The sequence below is a fragment of the Tachypleus tridentatus genome, chromosome 13 (assembly GCF_004210375.1).
Source record: "Tachypleus tridentatus isolate NWPU-2018 chromosome 13, ASM421037v1, whole genome shotgun sequence".
Lineage (NCBI taxonomy): Eukaryota > Metazoa > Arthropoda > Merostomata > Xiphosura > Limulidae > Tachypleus > Tachypleus tridentatus.
Window position 1 is genome coordinate 218,639,173 of NC_134837.1, and position 24,580 is coordinate 218,663,752.

The following is a 24,580-nucleotide window of genomic DNA, read 5'->3' on the forward strand; positions in this document are numbered from 1 at the left end:
CCAGTAGAAGCATAGTACACTCATGTGATGTATGTTACTTTCTCTATGCACTTTGAAGTTTGGCATATGACAGAAGCACTAGTGGGGAGGAAGGGTGAGAAGCAGTGGTATATTTAGGTAGGAGTTAGTGGAGGCTCAACCCCAGGACCCATGGTCTTAATGAGGGCTCATTGATAATTTTATCCTATGCAAAATTACATGGAATGTAGGGCCCACAAAAAGTATTAGCTCATGGGCCCATACAACCTTAAAGCTGCCACTGGTGGGAGGTGTGAGAGGAGGGAAATGCTCATTGGAAATACATTTTAAGCACAGGAAAATTGTAATTTCTAATATGATACTTCCCTCCACTTACAATATTAGCTAGAATTTCACGTTGATTAGGATGAGGGACTAGTGTGAGAGAAGAACATGTTTCTCCCAAAAGCATCCAAAGGATACCTCCACAGATGAGACAGTCAGAACTGAAGATCTGAAGAAAGGAACTACACCACTTCTGATCCAGGTTACTCTTTGACCATTTGTGCAATGTGTAAAAAAAATTAGGAAAATAAAAGAGTGAAAGAAAATGTAATAGGAAAATGATACTAACTGGAGGTAGATACAGTAACTCAATCCCACAATAAGAAAAGTAAGCAAGGATGGTGTAGAGTGGTTAGAGCACAGCAAACCATACATGTTAAGTCAACTACCTCCAAAACCTCCTCACAGGGTACTGATATCTGTGTAAGGGTACAATTATAATCATACCATCTTCACCTCAAAATCAATACCCAAGAATTGATAACCACTCTGATTCCTGAGCATGAGACAGGATTAGCTCTGACCTATTGACTTGGAAATTTGACGTCCAGTATCTAAAGGAAATCTATTTCGTGCAATATACTTGTAATAAGAGAGAATGAGGGAGAGACAAGAATAGAACTGGAACAATCCCACATATATCAACTGTGATTCACAATGTAGAAGGAGAAATCAAAGGAACCTGTGTGAGGGCTTATGTTGATTAATTCACTCGAAATCCAAAACCAGCCAGAGAAGTACTGACATCCATGTGAGGGTAGGATAAGGGCTTCCAATCATTGGGTTGAGCTACATTTTGACATCTTGCTCTCTTGTAAGGTTAATCATAAATCAGAGGATATTGTGTCATCTACATCCTATACACAGGGTATTTTGTGTTGATATCTTTTCTCTACTACAGATAGATTAATGTCTGGGTACATTAGAAGGCTTCTGTTTGTTTAACAAGCTGGATGGCAAGATCAAGGTAAAAACTGCTTTTAACACAAGAGATTGTTTCTGTGAATCCAAAGCTGTGTTATTCAGTTTGTATAAAACACTAGCTGCTTTTGAGCAGTTGATGGTGCTTAGCACTTCCACTCAAGAGACTGCAGTGGGAGAGATTTTTGGTCTTTGTTTATAATGTTTTGAAGTTTTACCACACTTTGAAAGATATGCACAGGACATAGAAGTCTCTTCAGATCAGGACAGGAGTAGTGATGAGAAATAGAGGGAAAGAAAATAAGTGAAAAGGAAGAGTTACCTTTGTAAGCCATGAAGGTTTTTAAAAAGGAAGGAATAATTCAGATAAAGGAGAAAATAGGTATGGTGGTAAAGCATGCATATAACGTTGATGGCAAAACAAGTCAGATTACTGATGCCCACAGGTCAAAAGGAGAAGGAAATATGCCTTAAGGGTCAAGTGAAACAAAGAACGTAAGAAAATAAGGCCAAATGGAGGTAAAGTAAGGGAACAGAAAACCACATTAATATCCCAATCCAGAAAGAGCAGGTTGCTGAGGAAGTTGTTGAATCTGAGATAATTAGATTAATTTAGTAGGAATAAATGAGAGAAAAACCCTGCAGTAATGGAAAAGATAAAAGGTATGGAGTAAAGCTGCCCGATAACGAGATCAGGAAAACCAGTCAAAAAGCTATGTGAAACTTGGAGACACCAGAAACAGTTGGATGAGAAGCATGAAGTTCCCTAGCCTAAACATGTATGTGAAAGATCTTCCATTTTCACTATTATACTTCCATGGAGGAGGTATTGATGGATTGAGCCAAATAAAAGGTTACATGAGGGGAAATGTCAAATCTTCCTGCCAACAATTGAACAAAAGTCAAACATTAAAACAGAGGCCATGAAGTATGGGATACTGACCTGGGTGACTGGGACTGATGAAGTAGGTCACATAAAAAGGGAAGTGTTACAGGAGGGTATAATTGTAGTTGAAGTAAATGAGGAAACTGTGATTAAGTCAGCCAGTAGGAAGCAAGCAGAAAAACCCAATATAGAGTAACATGGATAAGTAAAATTACCTAATGAAGCAAGTGAAGAGGAGGAAAAACTTATAGAAATTTATGTGACCAGTCCTGGTTGAAGATCGAAGTCTAAGGATGAGATACCACAGACCAAAACAGGAGTAACTGGTGATTGAAGGTGATGGCAAATGCATCAAGCAGAGGAAAGCCTCATATTGCAAAACCACCTGAAGACAAGAGGGTGAAGGGACAATTTTTTGGATAATTCTTATCAGGATAGGAGAGATGATCTGGCACAAGGTTGAAAGCACTCAGGACATGACTTTCAATTAAACAAATGTGTTACATGTGGGCCAAATATAGGAAGTCCAATATATGAAAACAGGTATCTTGATTGGGAACCTCTTTAGTGATTGATATAAGCCATCACTGTCAAATTATCAGAATGAGTCATTACTGAAAGTGATTCAAAGCCCGATGAACAGAAAGGAGCTCTAGGACGTTGATACTTGAAGACTGTTTGTTGTCAGACCAATGACCTGCAGCTTCTTGTTGATTTACTCATGGACACTAGTCCTGAAGGAATTCATCAATAAACAGATATAAATCTGGATAAGAAGAAAGAAGTGGGACACCTGCTGTTGTGTGAAGCTTGTCCAACCAACAAAGAATTTTGTCTACAAGGGAAGGAAGAATGGTGTGGAAGCATGCAAGGGATCCTCGGAAAGGTTGCATTGGACTCTGTGCATTTGTGCATGGCCAAGAGAAATTAGAAGACCATGTTTCCTAAAACAGCAGAACCTCATATGTAGAATGTGAGGGAGCAGACAGGGCATGGTGAACTGACAATTCCATAGAACTGAGTCAGATAGCAGGTTGTGCCTGACAGAGGTAAATGTTAAAAAAAAAGAAAGATCTAAATGCACAAGGTATTGGGTAGAATGCAGAAAGGACTTTTCTAGTTTGATCAACCTAACATAGAAGGAAAGACAAGTAAAAGCTGGGAAGGGGAAGAATGGGAAACTGTAATCCAAGCTACTCTCAGCTCTGACTGTGATAAACAGGCTACTGGGATGTGAAAAAGTAGATTGTTGCTGGATAGATGCCATCTGAAATTCTTGTTACTCCTGGACCATATCAAAGATGAACCATCTTAAAAATGGAGCCATATGCAAATTCCAGAGATAAGGAGCAAATAAACAAGTTTGAGATAAGATAGTATCATAGTCTAAAACGTCCCAACAAAAGTTAAACCATGTTTGTGAAGCAAAGCCAGGGCTGTAGGTGACAAATGAGCCAAAACTAAGGAGTGACAGGAAGCCCCCAGTAAATCCCTTAGGATTTCTGTGAAGAGAATCAGACAGAAGATGGATTGTGTAAAGTACTATGAAAAAATCATGAGGATAGATGAAGTTGGGAGAATTGAGCATGGATGAGACTAACAGGAAATTCAGACCCCCCCCCTTCAAAAAAAGGGTAAAACTAAATCCAACAGTTGTTGGTTGAGATATGAACAGTTAGCCATATAATTTGTGAGAGCAGACTGATTCAAAGCCCATAGGACACAAGTCATACTAACACTATCACCTAACTGAGAGGCAAATTGTTCAGCATGAACTCGAACGTTGAAGGATAGGGGGAAAAATTGAATAGAGTTGGGAATTATATGCATAAAGTAATGAAGAGTGGGGGTCATAAGATAAAGGAGCAAGGGATAAAACATCACATACCTGAGGAAAAAGTAAATAAAAAACATGGAAGGCCAAACAGAATTCTCAGGAAAGGTATGGGAAGACACAACTAATTCAGGAAGTGGAAACAGGTGATCACAGTCCTTGTCAGTCTGCCCAGTTTTCAATGCTCCTGTGGAAGTAGGACATTGTCTGAAGGTAAAGGTTGATTCATATAACATTAAATCTCCCTGCAAGTAAATGCAGATAATGGGTTCCTAGCATCTGGGGCCTGTGGTAAAGCACCTGTCAAATGTGAGATTCCTGAAGTAGTGACATTAACTTTGGAATCTATGTTGTATTGTTTAACAAAGCATTTGAGGTAAAAATTAATGTGACTAGAATAAGGGTAACTGAACCTGAATGCTTTAAAACAAACATTATGTTAAATTAAACCATTTCAAGAGCAAATTTAACTAAAGCACTAATCAAGATAAAAAACGCTTTTGTTTTAATTGCAAGCACTGCCAAACAAGAAGTGATAGTTTGTTAGAGGTACATAGAGGAAGTAACAGTCATGAACATCAATTGTGTACTATGCTGCTGTTGGTGGAAAAGTGAAGCACGATGATTTGATTCCAATAGGAGAAGTGTGGAAGGTTTCTCGCAGTTGTAATAAAAACAACTGCATATGGAGGACAGCAGTGAATGAGAATAGCTAATAGAAACAGCCAAAGTAATATATAAAACTTGAAAATATGTCAAGAATAAAACTGTGGAAGGCTGTTAATCCAAAGGTTTCCGTATTCCAAACTCCATTGTGAGTTCTATCATTGGAGTCGTTTTACCTGATAATGCCAAGTTAACCTGGCGAAACATAATACATCATGTATTCAGTGATAAATAAGTTTTTACATTTCATGTAACAGAGTGTTTAGTACCAAAGAGTTTTCTTTTGTTGTTTTTCTTTCATTTTACTTTAATTTTGGGGTTAGTTTTATTCTTGTGTTACTCTATTTGCTCATAATTTAATGTGCACGGGGGTGGTCCACTGGACTGACCTTGGATTAGATGTAAAACATTGACAATAATTCTAAATTAATTAGATATATTTATGGGAAATATTGCAAGCATTTAGTGAGATGAACACGTTGTATACACAAAGTGTTAGAAGAATTAGAAAGATATGTGAATGAATAATGTCAGTCTGAATCTGACTCTAATTAGTTGAAGTGAAAGGTTATGTCCATGTAAAGAATAAAGTTATTTTTGTCCATCATATGTTTTACCTATTGTACTTCAAAACTTTTGAAACCATTGAAATACATATCTATAGTTTTTTTCATTATCACTATATATTGCATTTGGTGTTTACTTTCTTCTTCCTAAACTGCCATTAAATCAGAATTGTAGGGTAAAATGAATAGTTGATAACTCTTGACATTAAATATATTACATTGGTTGAATAGCAATATTATGGCTTATACACTTTGACTAACATCCACATGCTTAACGTTAAATTGGACAATGTAACTCTGCATATTGTTTATTTCTTTCAGTTTACATGACTGTGTGTACCTCTGCATTTTCAATATTAAAAGAGTATTGTTGTGTATGATCATTGTTAAAGGATTATTTTTGTTTATTATTATGAATTTAATCAGTTTTGAAAGTAACTATAGACCTTTTAATTTGTGATTCTTGGTTTTTATTTCATGTTTTGGGTTGAAAATGTTAGATTAAAAGATAGTGTTGCTTTCAGCATATGTTTTACTTCCTTGTAAAGTGCAGTTTAAAAGATTGTGTTTTAATGTTATTATTGAAATATTAGGTTTTATCTTACTGCAGCTCTGTATGTTAAAAGGCTTATGTTGTGTAAATGTTCTTAGGAAAAAAATCAAGTTTAATATGCTCGTTGACCATAATGTGTTTAAAGTTAGATTTAATTGCCAATTTGAGACAAATCTAAAAACAAGAAGGGAGGAAAAACATGATATTCTGGCAAGTCATATGATTTTACTTGCTTTGGATATATAGAAATTTAAAACATTTTTGGTCATGTAGTTTCATGCTGTAATGATGGCAACATATTGTACAGAAATTCATTAAGATAATCTTGTTCTATTTGTTTAATTTTTTTGTTCCTTATAGTAAATGGTTTCTTTTGTCCAAAATAATATTGCAGTTATGCATATATATATCATCTGGGATAAAAGTATTGGTATTGTAACATCTTTTGATGTCCAATTATGATGTTGACTAAATGTAACAGCTGACTAATGCTGTGAAGGAGGTGATGCTGTTGACTGGACAAAGAAAGTGAGTTTACTGGCTGAATTAAGGCATACTGTCTTCAGCAAATTTCTGCGAGATCATCAAATAATGAATACTTTTAAGAACACGTTTTAATTCAAATAGTTTAATCCTGAAAGAGAGAGAGATGTGGAGCTAAACTCAGCATACTAGAAAGGACTATCATTTTGTTTGCACGCACTTTGTTTTCCATTTACTCGTTAAAGACTTTGTTCATTCATTGACATTTTTTCTGACTCATTATATTACACATAAAGGAACTAAGTCAATTTATTCAACAAAAACACTTTCCTTATTTCATGATTGAATCTGCTATTATATGCACGATTGTAAGTCTGATACCTGTCAGAGATTTGGTTTTACCTTAAAACATCATGTTAAATTACTATTCAACAATCAGTCTCCTCTTTATTTTCTGACAGTAAAGATTTAATGTTTTATTTTAACTTCACACCATCATATGTATCATTTCTTCTACCCACAGCAAATCACTGTCATTCCTCTAGGTCTTTATATTTCTAGCCTTTATGAAGATCTGGTACTGTATGTTTGATTACACAACATCACAGAAGCTTAAGCACAGTATTAATACCGAATAACCTAGAAAAAATACTGCACAAAATAAATGTTTGTGTTTTAATGATATGCTGTTTTATTGCTTCATTTTCTAGGTACAAGCTCTTCAGAAACACATGTTGCAAGGAATTTCTACAAAAATACAGACATCTCTGCCAGCAGGTAACATTGTTACTGGACATGTTTTTAATCTGTCACCTGTATAGAATTTCTCTAAGTTGATATTGTGCACACAAAGAACAATACCCCAGCAATGAGAACCTGCAATATAGGTGCAATGGTAACACAAAATGCATTATATGTGAGAGCTGTTACAAATACTTCAGCTATTAATCTGATTCTGATATTATACTTTTAGTTTTACTGGCATTATGTTTACAGGATTTTTACTAATTATAAAACAACTTTTCATATTAAAGAAAACTCAAACAAATATACTGCTTATGTAGTTTTAAAATGTATTTTATTATTAAGTATCAGCATGATCTCCACTCCTAGAAGTAGCTTTAAGTAAGGAAAATATTTTTATTCAGTTTTATTACAAATGTTTTATCATTTTTCATGAAATAAAGTTTATGCTTGTCATAGCCTACATCTAAATTCCACAAAACTATTAAGCTAATAAATAGCTTTATTCCTGTAGAAGAAGGAGACAGGTATTTTTTAAAAATTAAAAAATGATGTAATTCATACATGAATAACAGTTTTCTACCATGACAAGACAAATAATTTGTTAGAAAGCATACCATGGATTGTAATGATCAAACTTTGTTTTTATTGTTTTGTAAATTCAGTTATAGTTTATTATTTGATATTTACTAGTTTTATAAGAAAGAAAGTAATTTTCAAATTAATTGAAATAGTGAAAAAAAGCAAGTTAAAGGGTGGTTGGTAGCAAATATAACTTTTTTTTATAAGAAGATTGTATATGTTCTAATTTTTAAATAAGCTATTAGAAAAAAAAACTTGTTTATTTAAAATGTAATTTCAATGTTATTAAAGTTCTGACTTTTATATTGAAGAGAGATAAATTTTGGTTTTTTCTAGAAAAAGATATGCAATTAAAGCAGATTCTTATTTTTCCAAAACATACTAAAGGTAGAAATTTTTATTTGTTTTACACTTAGTCAATGGGAGAAGGTGAGGAGGCAGTTTAACAATTTACACCCATACAAACACATACACACGCAAAGTTTGTTGTAATATTACTGATTTTATTATGGAAAAGACTAGTATAGTTTTGTTTTTTTACACTGTTGCCAAATTTGTTTGAAATGCCATTCTAGACCAGGGACTAACTATTCTTGGAGTGGTCCTGATGCACCCTGCCAATGGTGTCTCAGCTAGGTATTGTCAGAGAGAGACTGGTCACAAGCATAAGTCTGTGTAAAAGGTAGCACACTTGCACATTAACAACCTTCAAGAAAACATGCGTGGTGTTGGCAATATAGTAAATGCACATGTAGCCAAAGAAAAACCAAGAGAATTGCAAGTGTTTGATGAAAATTTTGTTAAATGTGCAGTTTTTAATGTGCCAAGATCTCCCACTTTGATGCCATGCTCACTGTGATGTGAATTCATACAGCTAGCAAAGCTGCAAGGAGAGGATGATACTCAGATTTTAACTTGGCTTGACAAATACGCATCATATGACATCAAAATGAAATGCTCAAAACTGTGACTCTGAAGATAAGGATCATGTCTACATTAATAATAATAAGATCTATTTCTAATCTTGTGAAAACTTTCAAATTTCGTTCATGGCTATATAGATGTATTGCCACATTGGTAGCCTTTTATTTATAAGTCATTTATACCTTACAAAACTCTAGCCTTAAAATTAGATGCAGGCATAAAGGTACCTATACATCAAGATAAATGTGTACAAACTGTTAGCCATTTGCCTCTCCATTTGTCTGTTAAATCTGTACATTTTCATCTTATTCTTCTCAGAAACAAATGAAGGATTGTTTTGGTATGATTTGTGGCCAGTCTCCAGGGATCCTTATTAAAGTTTGTTCTCATGGTGAGGCCAGGGCCACCTGTCATGATAATGTTTGTTATATTGATATGTTGTTTTTTTTTGTTTGTTTGTGTATTTTTTTGGTTTTGTTTAGGTGAAAACTTTGCCAGTCTTTTTTTGCAGAACCAAAATTTTTTGTCTTGATAAGTCCACCCAAGGTTTTTAGTATAGTGGACACCTAATCAAAGACTTGGTGATGTAATATATCACTATCATTTTTTATGCCTAGAAGCCTATAACAGTATAAACTTATGTCAGTTGTAAACTCTCTTTGCTAAGCTGAAGATGACCTAAGAAGGGCGAAATGTTGTTCTGTATTTTATTTTAATTAAAGTTTTAGTACCCATACCAGTCATCTTGAGAATACATTTTTACTTAAAGTTGGTTTTTCATGATCATGAGAAACTTAAACTTTACTTCTTTAAATTCAGTAATTTAATAGCGATGAAAAAACTAAGGACCAGGTACTTTTCTAGGTCCCTGAATCTCTTGTTGCATGGTTCACATGAAGACAAATAATGATTTTTGTTTAATAAATATAAATGGTACACAATCATTAACAATGATAGGATATTTGAATAGCTTGACAGTTTAATACCAGATGTCATGCCTAATGAATGGATCAGATCTAATCTTACTACATTAGGCCTGCACTCTACAAAGCCAATTTGTTTGTCATAATTAGGAAATGTTATTCTTAATGCTGTGTTGTTAAGAAGAAAATGGTTTTGATATATTAACGAGGTTTTTATGAAATTTCCTTTTCTCAAAGAAAGTTTAAAAAAAAAAAACAAAAACAATGAAAGATGTCACTGTGGTATTACAGCTCTGTGGTTAAACAGTTCCACAAGCAGTGGCCAGCACTTTACCTAGAAGGTCTAAATATTTTATATGTAGATTTCCTAAGTGTGTATGTTAAGAGAGGTAATGTTAACAAATGAGGCATAAAATATAGGCCTACAGTATTTTATAGATCTGATCATCCTTATAATGCATATATAAGATATTATCCCTATTTCAATAATTATTTTTCTTTTACTTCAAAATGCTCCAAAAAACTATGATTTAATAGTTACAATTATAATTAAATGTTTTTAATAATTTCTTATTTTGTTCTTTTATAGCCATAAACATTATATAAATTCTTTAAAAAATAAAATAATTATAAAAGTATTATATAAAAGGTTTTGAGAAAAGGGGCATATTCACTACAGACTGTCCAGTTCAACACAATAATAGTGGATGAAATGATAGATATATCTAATATTGAACAGGTGGTAGTTTGTTTGCAGTAGGTTGACAGTGCATTTGACGTTCATGAAAAACTCTAAGTTTATATTCTATTGATGCAACAGGTGCTGCCACCATTATAGTCATTCTGATAGATTCTCTGATGAGATGGAATCTGTCTGCCTGTTATTAAATTACATGAGCAGTTTTATGATGGGGCAATGAGCATGTTAGGCTTGAAATCATGTGTATAAACAAAGATTTGTGGAACTGGAACCAAGAGTCATCTATACTCATTATTATGGGTATCCTCTTAATCTTCCATGTAGCCAGGTGAATAGAAAGTGTCAAGCGATGAGTAGTATTTTGGACATAACATATGAAATTACAAAATTAGTCCAACTTTTCGTAGATATCAAGCAATCTTCAAGAGCCTAAAAGCTGATTTAACTCAGATACCTTCAGTATCAGGTTATTGTGTCTAATGAGATGGACAGTCAAAGCAGATGCATTTAAGAGCATGTTAGTAAAGTACAAAACATTACAAACTTTATGGCAGGAATGCATGTATGCAATGAAAGAATTTGAAATGAGGTCTCTTATTCTTGGAGAGAACTCAGTAAATCTGAATTTCTATTTGGAATAAAGCTTGGTCTTTTTATTCTTTAACAGGCAGGCAGTAGATCTCTTCAAAAAACAGACATCTTTGCTGCAAAAGCACAGCAATTAGCAGAAATTACTCTTGTTACTTTGAATTTAATGAGAAATTGCAAAAGATCAATGATTTCTGGATGGATGTTATTGCTAAAGCAAAGTTCTAGTTATTGATGATCCCAAATTACATCTCCAGCAGAAAGTACTGAAAAGGTAGGATGATGGAAATACACCATATGAGTTTCCAGCAACAGCTAAAGATCACTTCAGGATGATTTATTTTGAAAGTTTTGACAATGATGTTACATATAGTCAAGACCTGGCCTGGATGTAAGGTACTCTGAAATCTAAAAATTTATTACTGAAAGCAGCAAAGGGTGAAAAGTATACATAATAAAAGAAATTTATCACCAACTTTTTCAGTCATATCTTGACACACAAACTTTAGAAAGTCAGTTGATCCTGCTATCAATAAATCAAATACCAAAAACAAATTCTTCAACTAGTGTTACTTTTTGTGATTTAGTTAGCTGTTTGAAGAATTTACTGTCCTGAAAAACTGCTTTTCTGTGAGATTTGCACTCTGATTGGTCTCATTTGTGTATAATGCCAGAAATGCTGTTAGCGAGTGGTCCTTTAGTCCTCTTCATTGCATCAGAATGTATCTTCATACCACTACTAAGCAAGATAATTTGAATTACTTGATGATCCTTAATGTCAGGAAGGAAGACACAGATAAAGTAGATAAGGTTTATACTACTGAAGAGTCTGTATGAACATGTGAAAACCAATAGCGAATTTTTACAATATTTAAAGATCCTCATTTTAAAATATGATTTTGAGAGCAGCATAACCCATAATTGTGTAATATTTAATGTCTTCAATGCAGCACATGGATCTCCATGTATATTACATGATGACAAGCTGAGTCCTAACCTGTTGCTAGTTCTCAGGATATTTTGTGTTACATTGTATTTTATGATGATTACCAGTGCTCAATATGTTAATGTTTTATCCTTTAATGCTACATATCTGGGCAACACTATGTTATCTTTTGTGTGTGGATCTTAACCAATTAGTAAAATGTGATATAGGTCTAGCTGTTGATGTTAACTTTTGTATTTTCATAGTGAGTTATGGATCTTAATTACTTTATTGTTCTAACTCAGTGTTATCTGTCAGTATGATATTACATGTTCTTTTGTATTTCATCTTGAGCATTTGCTCTTAACACATAAATCAATATGTTAATGTTTCATCAGTGCTATATATCTTTTGCTTTAAATCAGACTTATACTATGACATGACAATAAGTTGAGGCATGTCTATTTTATTCAACACATGTATGTTAACAGTCAATGCCCTTTGCCTATATTATGCACTTTGCACTTCATGGCAAGCTGAATAATATATAGTGTTTGTATGAGAAACCTTTCTTGCTTGTGTCTTTTACCTGATGTGTCTGCAAATTTGTTCATAAATAATTCTGAATTTATATGTTTTATACCTTTTAATATCTAAAAGAATGAAAGAACAAAAAAAAAACAAAAGAGCATGTTAGTAAAGTACAAAACATTACGAACTTTATGGCAGGAATATCAGCTTTGAACCTCCTATTAACATTTCATGCTTGTGGGACTGGCATATCTGAAATTTATTATTGTCATATGTGCAGATAAAGAGAGGGTCCAAGGCATTAACACCTCTTTTTGATCAAAGATGGGAGTATGTTATGTTCTTTTGTATCATCCTTTAATTCGTAATAAATGGGAGTTGTTTGGTGCCAATGACATGCAACAGTTTTATTTATATATAGGCTGTAATACTTTGCAGTATATCATTTTCACAGTTATAATTACTGCAATGGATAAATAAAGGGCTATATATTTATAAACTGGGCCTCCACTAAGACCCTGTCCCTGGATTCCAAGCCTACATTTCATTATTACATAGCATTGCCTGTGGCACTCGAATGTTCCTTTTGACAGCCCTGGAGCTGCATGAGTATGTATATATACATATAAAACAGTACCTCAGTATACTCAAATGGTGCTCTGTGATTGACTGTAAATAAAGTCCATAAAACTGTGTAGGAAATTATATGTAATGGTTGTTGAAAGAAATAAAAAGAAGTATGTTGAAGGTCAAACCACCAAAGAGTTAACTATAGATATTTGGTTATGATGATAATATTTTTTAACCATGTACATTGACATTTTTTATGAGCACAGAGATTTCTAAATATTTTCTTAAAATTGTTTCAGTACAAATTGAAGTTATAAATGTATGAAAATGCGAGCTATGAGAAATAAACACATGATAAGCCAGGACTTTACACTTATATCAGTGAACAATAAATCATAAATATTAATATTATCTCAAATAATGGAACCAGAAAGAAAAAAACCTAATTCCAAAAAAACATAGCAACACAAAAATGCCTTTGAATATTAATAACATTATCAAGTAATAAACTGCAGTAATTCTCTTTCTGTAGCTTCAGTATTCCATAATTTATGTTTTCACAGTTTTCCAAATCTCTTAACTGACTCCCCTGCAGCAGTAAAATATAATACTTCCTATTAAAGAGTTCCTTAGCTAATATGATATCATCTAACACTGCTGGGTGCAAATTAGTCAAATTTTTTTTTTTAATTCTTCCAATTATCAAAAGTCATTTACGATCCAAAAGCATTCTACTATTCTCAAACAAGAAGCTGCAGTTTCCACCCATTTATTTTCAGGTACTTAATACATGTAAAAATGCCTTTCTAAACTTTAAAAAAATCTAATACATTAAAATTTGACTTATTGTTGAACTTTTTAGTAGGTAGGGGATTGACTGAATAATGTAGATCAATGAAATTTCCACATGTCTATTGGTAAAATGGACTTTTCATGTTTTTGGTTGAGGTTGATTGGGGGGACTTTGGTTCTCTAGTTGATAGATTGTTCACCATATTTGTTAGCATTTTCACTTGTTCTCTCAATACTGAGATGGACTGCTTCAAGTTTGCCACATCAGACTTTCTAACTTTCACAGTAACACAGTTATTTCCAAACACTAGTTAAATTTTATTTTACTGAACTTAGATTATTATTGAATTAATCATTCAACACTAAACTGAAAAAAATAAATCAAAGTCACAATTAAACCATTATGAAAAAAAGTTCCTGCTTGGGCACCAATGTAACTGTCACTTCATACAGAATTCAACAACAACAACAAAAGCAATTTATTCAACTATAGCAACAGTTACAAAACGTGACAGGCCATGTTTTCATGCTAATGTTAACAAAGAGTATATCATATATATCAATATAATTTTAAATAATGGAATTAGGAAATAGACCTGATACAAATGGTCAGTCTCAATTTTCATTGATTAAAAAAGTAGCTCAAGAATTTTCGGTGGATGTTTTGACTAACTGCCTTCATTCTGATGTGTTGCTTCAAAATTAGGGATGACTAGCTTTGTCTTATACTAGAAAAAAAATGGAGAAACTTCTACTAGATCCAGGCTCTATTCTTGTGATAACCAGCAGTAGCAAAGGGAATGTGTTTGGGTTGAAGGGTAGGCACTGTGAACTATTTTTGGCAGGTACAACAGAGGACAGTATCATTACAAGTATTGGTTAAACAAATAATAAAGGAAACTTGGGAGACCAAGAAGCTCTGTCTTTCATTGTGCATGGTATATCCCTCATAACTCAAATATCCATTGATTGTAGCAGTGATTACCATATTGTTGATCTTGGAAGAACTGAGCCTCTAAGTATTACAGTAGAACATACCTACACCAGAGAGATGATACCTGTGAAAGCAGAGCAAACTTCATCACTGAAGAAGTATTGGGATTTCCTTCAGATGTTTTTCCTAGGGTATAGTAAGTTCAAACATTGGCAGTACTATAGATGGATGCACATCTTGTGGGAACTTTATATCCCTAAATCAAAGAACACCCTTCTGAAGCTTGAATTATCTTGAAAATTGACCAGACTTTGGGAGGTTTGGAGCAAGATAAGTCTCCAGATGTTGCTCACTGCCTCTGAAGCTGGCTTGATGACATCTAGTGTATAGGTACATATGGGACAGTTTGATTATTGCTGATGCTACCATCATCTACAAATGGCAGTAGGATTCATCATTACTGAGTTAGCATTAATGATGATTACCAGATCAACTACTATCCAGTCAGGAGATGAGGCACCACCCACCAAACAGCCTCAATACCTGCTGGGAGTGAAACTTAACAAAACCATAATGTATAATACTGAACCAGCCTATGCTAGATCAGTTGCCCATATACAAGTGACTGAACAGACTTAAGATTGGATACTCTATAGCAGGAAAGAGAGGCTTCTTTAGTAGAGAGTTATATCCTCACCACAGTTCAAGGAAGAGGAATAGGTGGGGTTGAGATAAGAGAAGTGAAGCCTTGTGCTTTTCATTAGGTAAGTGTACATTATGTGTATTTCTTTTGAATATGAGGGTGTATTGTGCATATTATATATACATATATATATCTGTTTTTTAGTTTTTGTTCTATTCCTGTTTCATTTATTGTGTTAAAAGATTCATATCATTTAAACTGTTTTGCATCAAGAAGGCCAAAGTGATTGGCCTTGCAGAGTTACATTCAAAATTTAATTAAATTACTTTATTATCAATGTATATGAATACATTTGACATCCATACATTGTTAATAAATCAAATTTTAATATTAAGTAAGTTTTATGTTAGTTGTGTAAAAAAATATTTAAAACTTCCTCAATCTTCCATAGCATGAGAATTGTGACAATTGCTCTCTATTTCTTCCCTCTTCTCCAATTTATTTACTATCCCTTCAACAAGTGTAGAAGTTACTTATTATGATATAGATATTACTCATGCAAAGCATGATTTTTATAGCCTTCAATCTTAATTGTTTGTAGAGTCACAAACAATAAAATCAGACCTACTTGCCATGTCACATCCTCTCTTTTACAAATTGTTTGATTTATACTATATTATTTGTAACCAATAAAATTCCAAAGTTTTAAAATATCAAACAATGTATTACATTACATTGTTTTCTGCATGTGGCATTGTCAATTGTATTGGTCAGTTTCAAATTTGTTTTCACAGGAATTACATTCATGAGATTAACTGAGTCTTTAAAGTCTCTCATTATATAGTTAGAAGGCTAAAATAATTAGAAAAGTTAGAAAGTGTAAATAATAACATTTTTTCCCAGTGCTAATGAACATATGTCTCAGCAAATTATTTTAAATTGAATTTCTTCAATTTAAATTTTGGATAAGTTTTATAAATTTTCAGTAAAATATAAATATAGAATAACACAAACATGATAACATATTTAATGTAAAATACAAATACTGTAATTCTGATATACCTTAACTTCTCTCACATAGTAGTTTTCCTGTGCTACCCTCCAAGTGTGTAATTTTTTGCTCACCACTAGCCGGCCCGGCATGGCCAAGCGTGTTAAGGCGTGTGACTTGTAATCTGAGGGTCATGGGTTTGCATCCCGGTCGCACCAAACATGCTCGCCCTTTCAGCCGTGGGGGCGTTATGATGTTACGGTCAATCCCACTATTCATTGGTAAAAGAGTAGCCCAAGAGTTGGCAGTGAGTGGTGATGACTAGCTGCCTTCCCTCTTGTCTTACACTCCTAAATTAGGAACCGCTAGCACAGATATCCCTCGAGTAGCTTTGTGCGAAATTCAAAAACAAACAAACTCACCACTAGCCTCAAAGTTCACATCTAAGTTTGTGTGTTTCCATTCAATATTGCTTTACTGCAGCATGTGTATGAGCATGCAACAGCCCTTTACGAGTAGAAGTGGGACACACCCTGATTGTGCAGCTTATTCCTTCAATACTTTAGTGTGCAATCATCACTTTTATATTTGGCATGCATTTGGAATAATATTTTTTCTCCTAGAATTTTCAGATGTAGACATTTTTTAAGTGGAAGTATCTATAAAGACATTGCTTTGTTGTGGTGGAGTATTTTGTAGACCCTGTGCTTTTTTTTTTTGTATCTGAAATACTTCTGTTTCTCAGCCATAATGGAAGGGATTTTGCTGGTTTTTTTTCCAGTACCTACTTTAACCTAATTTTATATCCTTGCTATCTTGAATCTACCCAAGCCTTTTTTTGTAACTAGGTTTCTCAGGTATGTTCTATTCCTTCTTTTTGTGATTTGTTCTCTGCTTCTTCTTTTATATTTCTTTACTTCCAATCCAGATATGCTAGTCCAGATTCAAGTACTCTTTCTACTAGTTTTGTGTATGAATACCTTTTCCTCCACCTTTTGTTACCTCATATGACAAGGCCTAACTTTGTTCTAAAGTGGAAATTTTTTTCAGATTTGGAAGTTGGATCCTCTTTCTTTTGTTGTTCTTTTCTTAGGCCTAAGTCTTTACACCCTTATCTTTTTCTATCTATCCCTATCTGTTATTTTCCCTTCATTCACCATTTTTCTGTGTTAACCTACTATTTTCCTTCAGAATTTCTGACAGATGCTCCTTCATTTATCTTCTCTACAGTGGCTTATTTAACTTCTTTACCACTTCACATTTGGTTGCTTTGTTGTTGGAATAATGTTTTTCTTATTCAAGTATTTTTGCCTCCTTTTTCTCTCATGTGCATTCATCTGGCTGCTTTCATCAGTTTTTGTGATTGTACTAGTATGCAACACCAACATATGACCCCAGAGAAACAAACCCTAATTTTCAGTTCACATCTCCACAGGGTCTAGTCATCTCCTCTTCTTTTAAGAAACATGAAGCAATTAGTTTCCATACCCTATTCTATTCTTCTCTCTCTGTGCAGGAAGTTCTCTCTTTCAGTAACTAGGGCTTCCATGGAATCACATCTGTGCATTCATGGTTATTTATTCTCTTTATTCTTTAAAATTTATCTCACCAAGATATTTCTCCAATTACCTTCATGGAATGGCTGCAGTAGCTTATCCATATAGCCTATGTTTCATTGAATGTAGATTCAGATCGACTCTTTCAGGTCTCCTTTTGCCAAATACAACATACAACACTTTATCTCTGGCTATTCACTTCTGTTGTTCGTTGGAGGAGATAGTGTAAGCTGGCATATGGAATGCCTCAGATACTTTCATTGTACATTATCTTTATCATCTGGTCATCTCTGGGATATCAACTTCCTCCCATCACCATTTTACAACTGGAGGTTTCCTCATGGTGTATTACTTTTTAAACAAGCCCCAGTCTAGACCATACTGACTTGTAGACTAAAGTAGTGTTGGGATTGTTGCTCATCCACCTAGTTCTAGTTGAATAAATTTGGACTGCTCTGCTTTTAAAAATAAGGCTTTATGGTAACTCACTGCACTATCTTAAGGTGTTGTGTTCCTTTGGGCTTCTCATTGTGCTTTAACTCCCTCTTTCAGTAGATTATGGGAATCCTTGCCACTTATCAGTTCCTAACACTAGAGTTGTGGGCAGTGGAGGCTTCCTACTGAATGTGACCAATTCCACTCAGTAGAAAGTAGGGTGGTGGTGTTCTTTTGATATAGATGGTGTGAATTCTTGTCCCACAGAACAGATGAAAGATTATTCTGCTGCCTTAGTTAGGATTGAAGATGATCCAACAGATTCATTTCCCCTTCTGGTTGGCTTATTCTTACCTCTCTGTCTGGATTTGGTTCCTACGCAGTCTGGTGTCAGATCATTGCAGGACCAGCCAACATAATATCTCACTCATGGATTTGATAAGGTTTCTCATACCATGGACTGGAGGAAAAATCTCCAATTCCTCCTGGTTTGGGACTGAGATTAAACCACAACATTTTCATTCCTCTCTCCAACTGTTGCCCATATGTTAGGCTCAATGACCTGGTGTTGGATGTATACTGAGTAAAAACAGATGGGTACTACCTCAAATGATAAAATAGAAACTCCTTTTCCATTATGCTTCCAACTAAAGAGGTGAAGACAGTTGGGATCCTTTTTCCACTGGAGAACAAACTAAGCATACTTGATACTACCTAGTTTTGAACTGTAGTTGACCTGTCATATATGGTCTGACATGTTCTAGCTACTTTACATCATAAAACATGCCCACTTTTCACACTGTTTCTGGACTTGGTGATACATTTTTTCACTATGAGATAAGATTTTGGTACTTACAGAAGGGATGTGGTCTCTATATGGGTTCTCTTCGAGCTCTTTTCAAAGGAGGCTCATCTACATAACTTTTGCACCAGTTTCTCCATAGCTTCAAAGTGGGATTCTAGCTATTATGTAAGAAGAGGTAAGGTATCGGAAGTTAACATCTTTCAACACATAAAATGTATTTTCAGTAGATATTTACTTTTCTTATACTTTCCACTCATCCTCTCCACTTCTAGTGCATCTTTTCTTGCCTAATCTCAAATTGATGATTATACACTTCACAACTGACTCCTCTATAGTGAAATGTATAATTGCCAATGAGAGTAACATGCTCATTTTCATGCTATAGGATAACAATACCATGTGAAAATATAAATTTGGATGGGATACTCAAGGCCAGTGGAGAGAAAAGAATTGTGCATATAGAGGGTAGCACAAACTAAGGAAAACTATTATGCAAGAGGAGGTAAGTATCTTCCAGGAATACATTTTCAATGTTGGAAAATATAAAGTTTTGATGTATCATCTCATAATAGTGAATAGCTTTAGACTTGTATTAATAGGAAGTATAGTTTCTGACAAATATAATTTCAATAATTCAAAACAATAATGCTGTATAATGTAAGTATGAGTTGTGTGTTGTAGAACATAAGACTAAAAAGTAGCACAAGTTTTATGGTTTAACAAATTATAAGAAATATTGGATATTTAGTAAAAGCTCATCCTTTCATTAATTTGTATTGTATAGACTTTACCATGCTTATTGTTTTAAAATGTTAAATACAAAATGTGTAGTATTTACAAAAAAGTCAATAACTGCATATCTGTGTATCACAGTATATGCCTTACAAGAAAGAATAAATTCAACATAATTTTATTTCAAACATTGTCATCACCTTGCTATGTTCAAAACAGATAAAGTCTTTACATGCATTTGATACTCACAGGAACTAATAATAATATATGCTACTTAAATTTTAAAAATGATGTGGAAGTTCTTTAAATTTATTGCTATACATTTTACAAATGTGAATAAATGTGCACTGTAAGTATGTCAGAGTTAATAAATAAATATTACACTTACTATTACAACTCATTTATTGAAGACAAAGCAATAACAACCAGTTTATCATAGCATCACAGTCAGAATTCATATTGAGCATAACTTATTTCAACAGATTAATAAATTTAGTTTAAATAATAGGAAATGAATTAATCAACAGTTCAAGAGCAGAACCTTCAATAGAATTACTGATAATTTAATTTCACTTGTATTTAGCTTTGAAAAAAAATCATCTTTGGAGATAAGCAAATATTTAAAATTACATTTAGGTTAAATGAAATGAATCTTTCATACATGTTTTGGAACTTGAAGACTTGCACTTTTGATTACACTGAATAAATAGGCACTTGTTGCTTATTCCCATTATATATATTATTGACAAAGGACCACTTTTAATCTCTACACATGCTCGTGTTCATTACTTTCATTATGATACCATTTAAACTGATATTATAATCTCTGAAAAAGTAAATGTTTCAATTCATCTTATTATATTTTCTGTCATCATAAGTGACTTTGTAGTATATTCAAGTGAAATTGAAGTAACTTAAGAGCTGTATTAGGTAAGTCAACCAAACCGGAGATTCTATTAAAATATGATATTACAGAAAAATGCTAAACACTTACTGAAAACTATATATGTAAAAACGGCTGGTATGGGTTGAGAAAATTTTTTATGTAGTGGAGCGAACAACATTGTGAACCTGACGATGACCGAAGAAGGTTGAAATGTTGTTTGTTTCTCTACATAAAAAAATTTGCTCAACCCATACCAATGGTTTTACATATATATTTTTCTCTACAAGTGGGTTTTCTTGTCATCACGGATTAAACATTTACTGAATGGGCTTAAGCTAATGAATAAACAGACAAGATACAGTAGTATGATACACAATTTTTATATATATGTGAGGGCAAAAACAGTGTGTACATTTGCTTATTTTATGTTTGAAAGCCCTTCCTTCAAATTATCCATCAGAATGCCAAAATACAAAGTTTCTGAATATAAATAAACCACACATTTACACACGTATGCTACCATATGACTGTTTATTCTTATACCTACATGGGGCTGTAACCTCTAAATATTACCTGTAAAACCAATGAATCAACTGTTGTCAACTTTTGGATATAAGGTCATAAGCATTGTTCTTTGGGCAGTAACAGGAATAATCAACCTTAAAATGACCAGTTTTTCTTGACTGTATGTTATGTGAAAACTAGCACATATTGAATAAAGAATAAATAACAGTGCAAAAATTAATAATTTATGGTAAATTCATATACCACAATTTCTCAGTATATATAAATATATATATTACAGTTTTAAATATTGAAAAATGATAACTTTAGTCATTAGACATACATATTGAGACTTACATTTATAAGCTTTTAGAATAAACAACAACTTATGGCAAAAAATGAATTTTTGACTAATATGACCTGTCAACTTCAATATCATTACTATATTAAAATACAATAAAAACTATACCTATGAACTTTACAAGAAAATGATTCCTCACAAATGTGAAATTAATGCATATAATTGTAGAACTTTATAGATAAGTTATGTTGTTACATTTAACAGTACACTTTTGCATTTTATAAAAACATTAGTGTGAAGAATTATTCTTATGACAAAATAAACACATTTATGATAATGAGTGAAACTCTTCCTTTTTTTTACTGCAGATCTTCTGAAGCCTACTGTGTAGCAGGTACAGAATTCAATGACCATCAGTATTCTGGAGTAAGTTGCTATTTTTATCAAATACAGTTGTTTTCACTGTGGAGTCCTGGTTTCTGATAAGTTTAAAAAAGATGCATTTCTTATACTGTTAATTGAGATAAATGTACACTTATAGTGTTCCATACACTGTTAAAAATAGCTGTTATAAAGTATATGTACATTATGTATTCATATACTGTTAAATGATAGTACAACTTGGTACTGTGCCATTTTTCATTGAGGATTGGCAAGCCACTGATTGGCAAGTAGAATATTGTCAACTCACAACCTAACACTTATTACTATCATATTTTGGCAATTTCTATGAATGTTCTTGGAAAGTACAGGACTAAAAACATGATAAGATGTACACCACTGTGTGATAAAATCACCTTTTACAGTAATTTACACCTTAATTATCATTAGACAGTAACATATGCCTAGCCATTTTTCTTCCACAGCCTTGAGCTCAAATATATATAGTTTATGTCAGTATATTGTGTTATCACTTCAACTTCTTCAAAAATATAGTTTAAATTAATTTTATGGTTATAAAAAAACAATAACATATAACTTGTACAATATTGTTTATCTCTTTTAAACTTTGTCAACAGAGAAAATTTCTGTTAAAAATTAGAATATAGGATTTTTAACAATGTGAGCTACTAGCAGAAAATTCTTTTATTCATTTTGGATTCAAAATTCCAGGAGCTTAACTGTATTTAGACTTTATGCTGATTCATTGATGATATAAAGTATTATTTTTATTTATCAGAATATGAAGATTATTGTAGAACTGTGCTATTGTACAGCTACTTGTTGAGATTTTATCAGAAGAAAAATTATTTTGGGTATCCACTGTAACATCATTCTGGAGGAAGAAGCAGAAGAATTATGTTTTATTGGAAAATAAGTTTATAAGTAAATGTTAATACTGGTATTACCTTGATAAATCAGTTAATTGAAATTATCTATACATTAAATATGTCTCCATACTTTGTGACTTTGAAAAGAAGATCCAACAGTTGTTTTCTCACTCCTTATGTCCTTGGTAGTTGGTAATCAGGTCTATTGATACCCAACAGACATATTTTAAGTGCCTACAAAAAATATAGATTCAGAACAGTGAAGCAAAGAGTAAATCAAGCATAGACAAAACAAGAAAAAAATTTGCAAGTGAACAAATAAAATTTATATACACAATTATTTTGGTTTATGTTTATATACAATGGAAATTCCTCACTCTTGGCTAGTCAGCATTCTTTGTTTTAAAGCTTTCTTTCAATCAGCAGAAAAAACGTTTTTTTAAACAAACTCAGAGTTTACTGAACAAAGAAAATATGCCTGGATTTCAAACATCATCTCCCTCTCTTTGTCCACCAGATGATGTCACCTTGTGAACTCTGTTCCCTGACAGCACTGGCCACCTATCAGTTTTGGTTGGAATCATAGTTTGGCTAGTAAAGAATTTCCTAACTCAAAAATGTTTTAACCGAGGCTCAAGATACACAGCAAAATATCCTTATTGACAAAAGACATTATTTATTAAAAAAATCAAAGAGCCAAAGTGGCTAGAGCAAAATAATATTAGATATCCTCAACCATGTTTTGCTGCCATGATAATATTTATATTTAGTTAATACTTTGGAGAAAAAGACAATAATATATCATTATAAGTGGTAAGAGACAATGTATACTTACATACCACATACTACTCCTTTCTCTCTCTCTCTTAGCCTGACAATTAATATTAACTTTAAATCTGAAAATCTGATCAGCTTGAAAGTTACCACGTAATTCAGAAGTTTATTAAGTTTACCTTTTCAGTAGAACATATATACAAGACTAAAACACCATGGAACCTTTTAATAAAAACTTACAATTATTATAATGACAAAAATTATTTACATTAAACCAGAATTATCACAATAATAAAACTTTAATAAATGAGGATACATAAAACATTTCATTTTAAAATTAAGTTGCATACATGATGTACCTTTTAACAAAAATAACCATACAAAAAACAAACAACAAATAAGGTTTTGTACTGTTTTAACAATTATACAAATTAACGTGGGTATGTGGTCATAAAAACATCAAAATAAAATTAATGAAGGGAAGAGAATAAAAATGAATGAAGAATAAAATAAATACAAAGATAAACCTTAGAATCTTCTCCAGGTTCTACTCAGCATTGGCAAGCCTCTCTTGCAGGTGCCAGGCTTTTGTATTATCATGAAGTAGTGTCTCTTAACTTTAATCTTCTTCCAGGTCATAGTGGACCTAGGTTTTCATTCATTCAGTAGCTTTTTTTGATATTGACACTGCAATGCTGGAATTGCCTCTAATTTGAACTGGTCCATAATCACCCTTTGTGGCATTTTGGATAGGTGCAGCCTTAGCTAGTTCTTGAATATCTCTTTTGACTTCTTCTCCAGCAACAATTCTAGTATATGTCTGCTAAGTCCCATCTCTGATTCCAGCCTTGATGGTCAAGGATCTTCCATTAACAAGTGTAACTGATAGCTTAGATTGCTTGCTTCACTGCTGATTTGTCCTTGCTGAAGTCTACCTTGCTAGGTCTTTGGTCCTTGCTGCCCCTTGAAATGCACTCTCATGGTAAGTCTTTTTGGGCTTTGGGATAAAATGATCTTTCTGCAATAGCATAACACAAATTTGTCTTTTATTCTTCAATGCCTTGTTGTTGTGTTAAACATGATAATAGAGGAGGCCATAGAATTTTTTTTCTTCTCATTCTTTAACTCATTGGTCAGTTTTGGTTAGGGTATATTATCCTGCTTCTGAGTTAATTGGGAGCAGAGTTCCACTACAGTATATGTACTTGATTAGTAGCAAGCCTTTGCCATTGCATCAGAACCAGGCAGTTTAATTTA

At 33.1% G+C, this 24,580-nt stretch overlaps 1 protein-coding gene across 5 annotated transcripts in view; it reads left to right on the forward strand.

Annotated features, from left to right (window-relative positions):
• The window catches only part of LOC143236670 (E3 ubiquitin-protein ligase RNF212B-like), a 131,488-nt gene that overhangs the window by 76,575 nt on the left and 30,333 nt on the right, over positions 1–24,580 (forward strand). For all 5 annotated transcript variants that reach the window (XM_076475059.1, XM_076475055.1, XM_076475056.1 and 2 more), the window contains 2 exons: positions 6,923–6,989; positions 21,647–21,704. In XM_076475059.1, the coding sequence (XP_076331174.1) occupies positions 6,923–6,989; positions 21,647–21,704 (125 nt within the window). The remainder of the gene's footprint in view (positions 1–6,922; positions 6,990–21,646; positions 21,705–24,580) is intronic.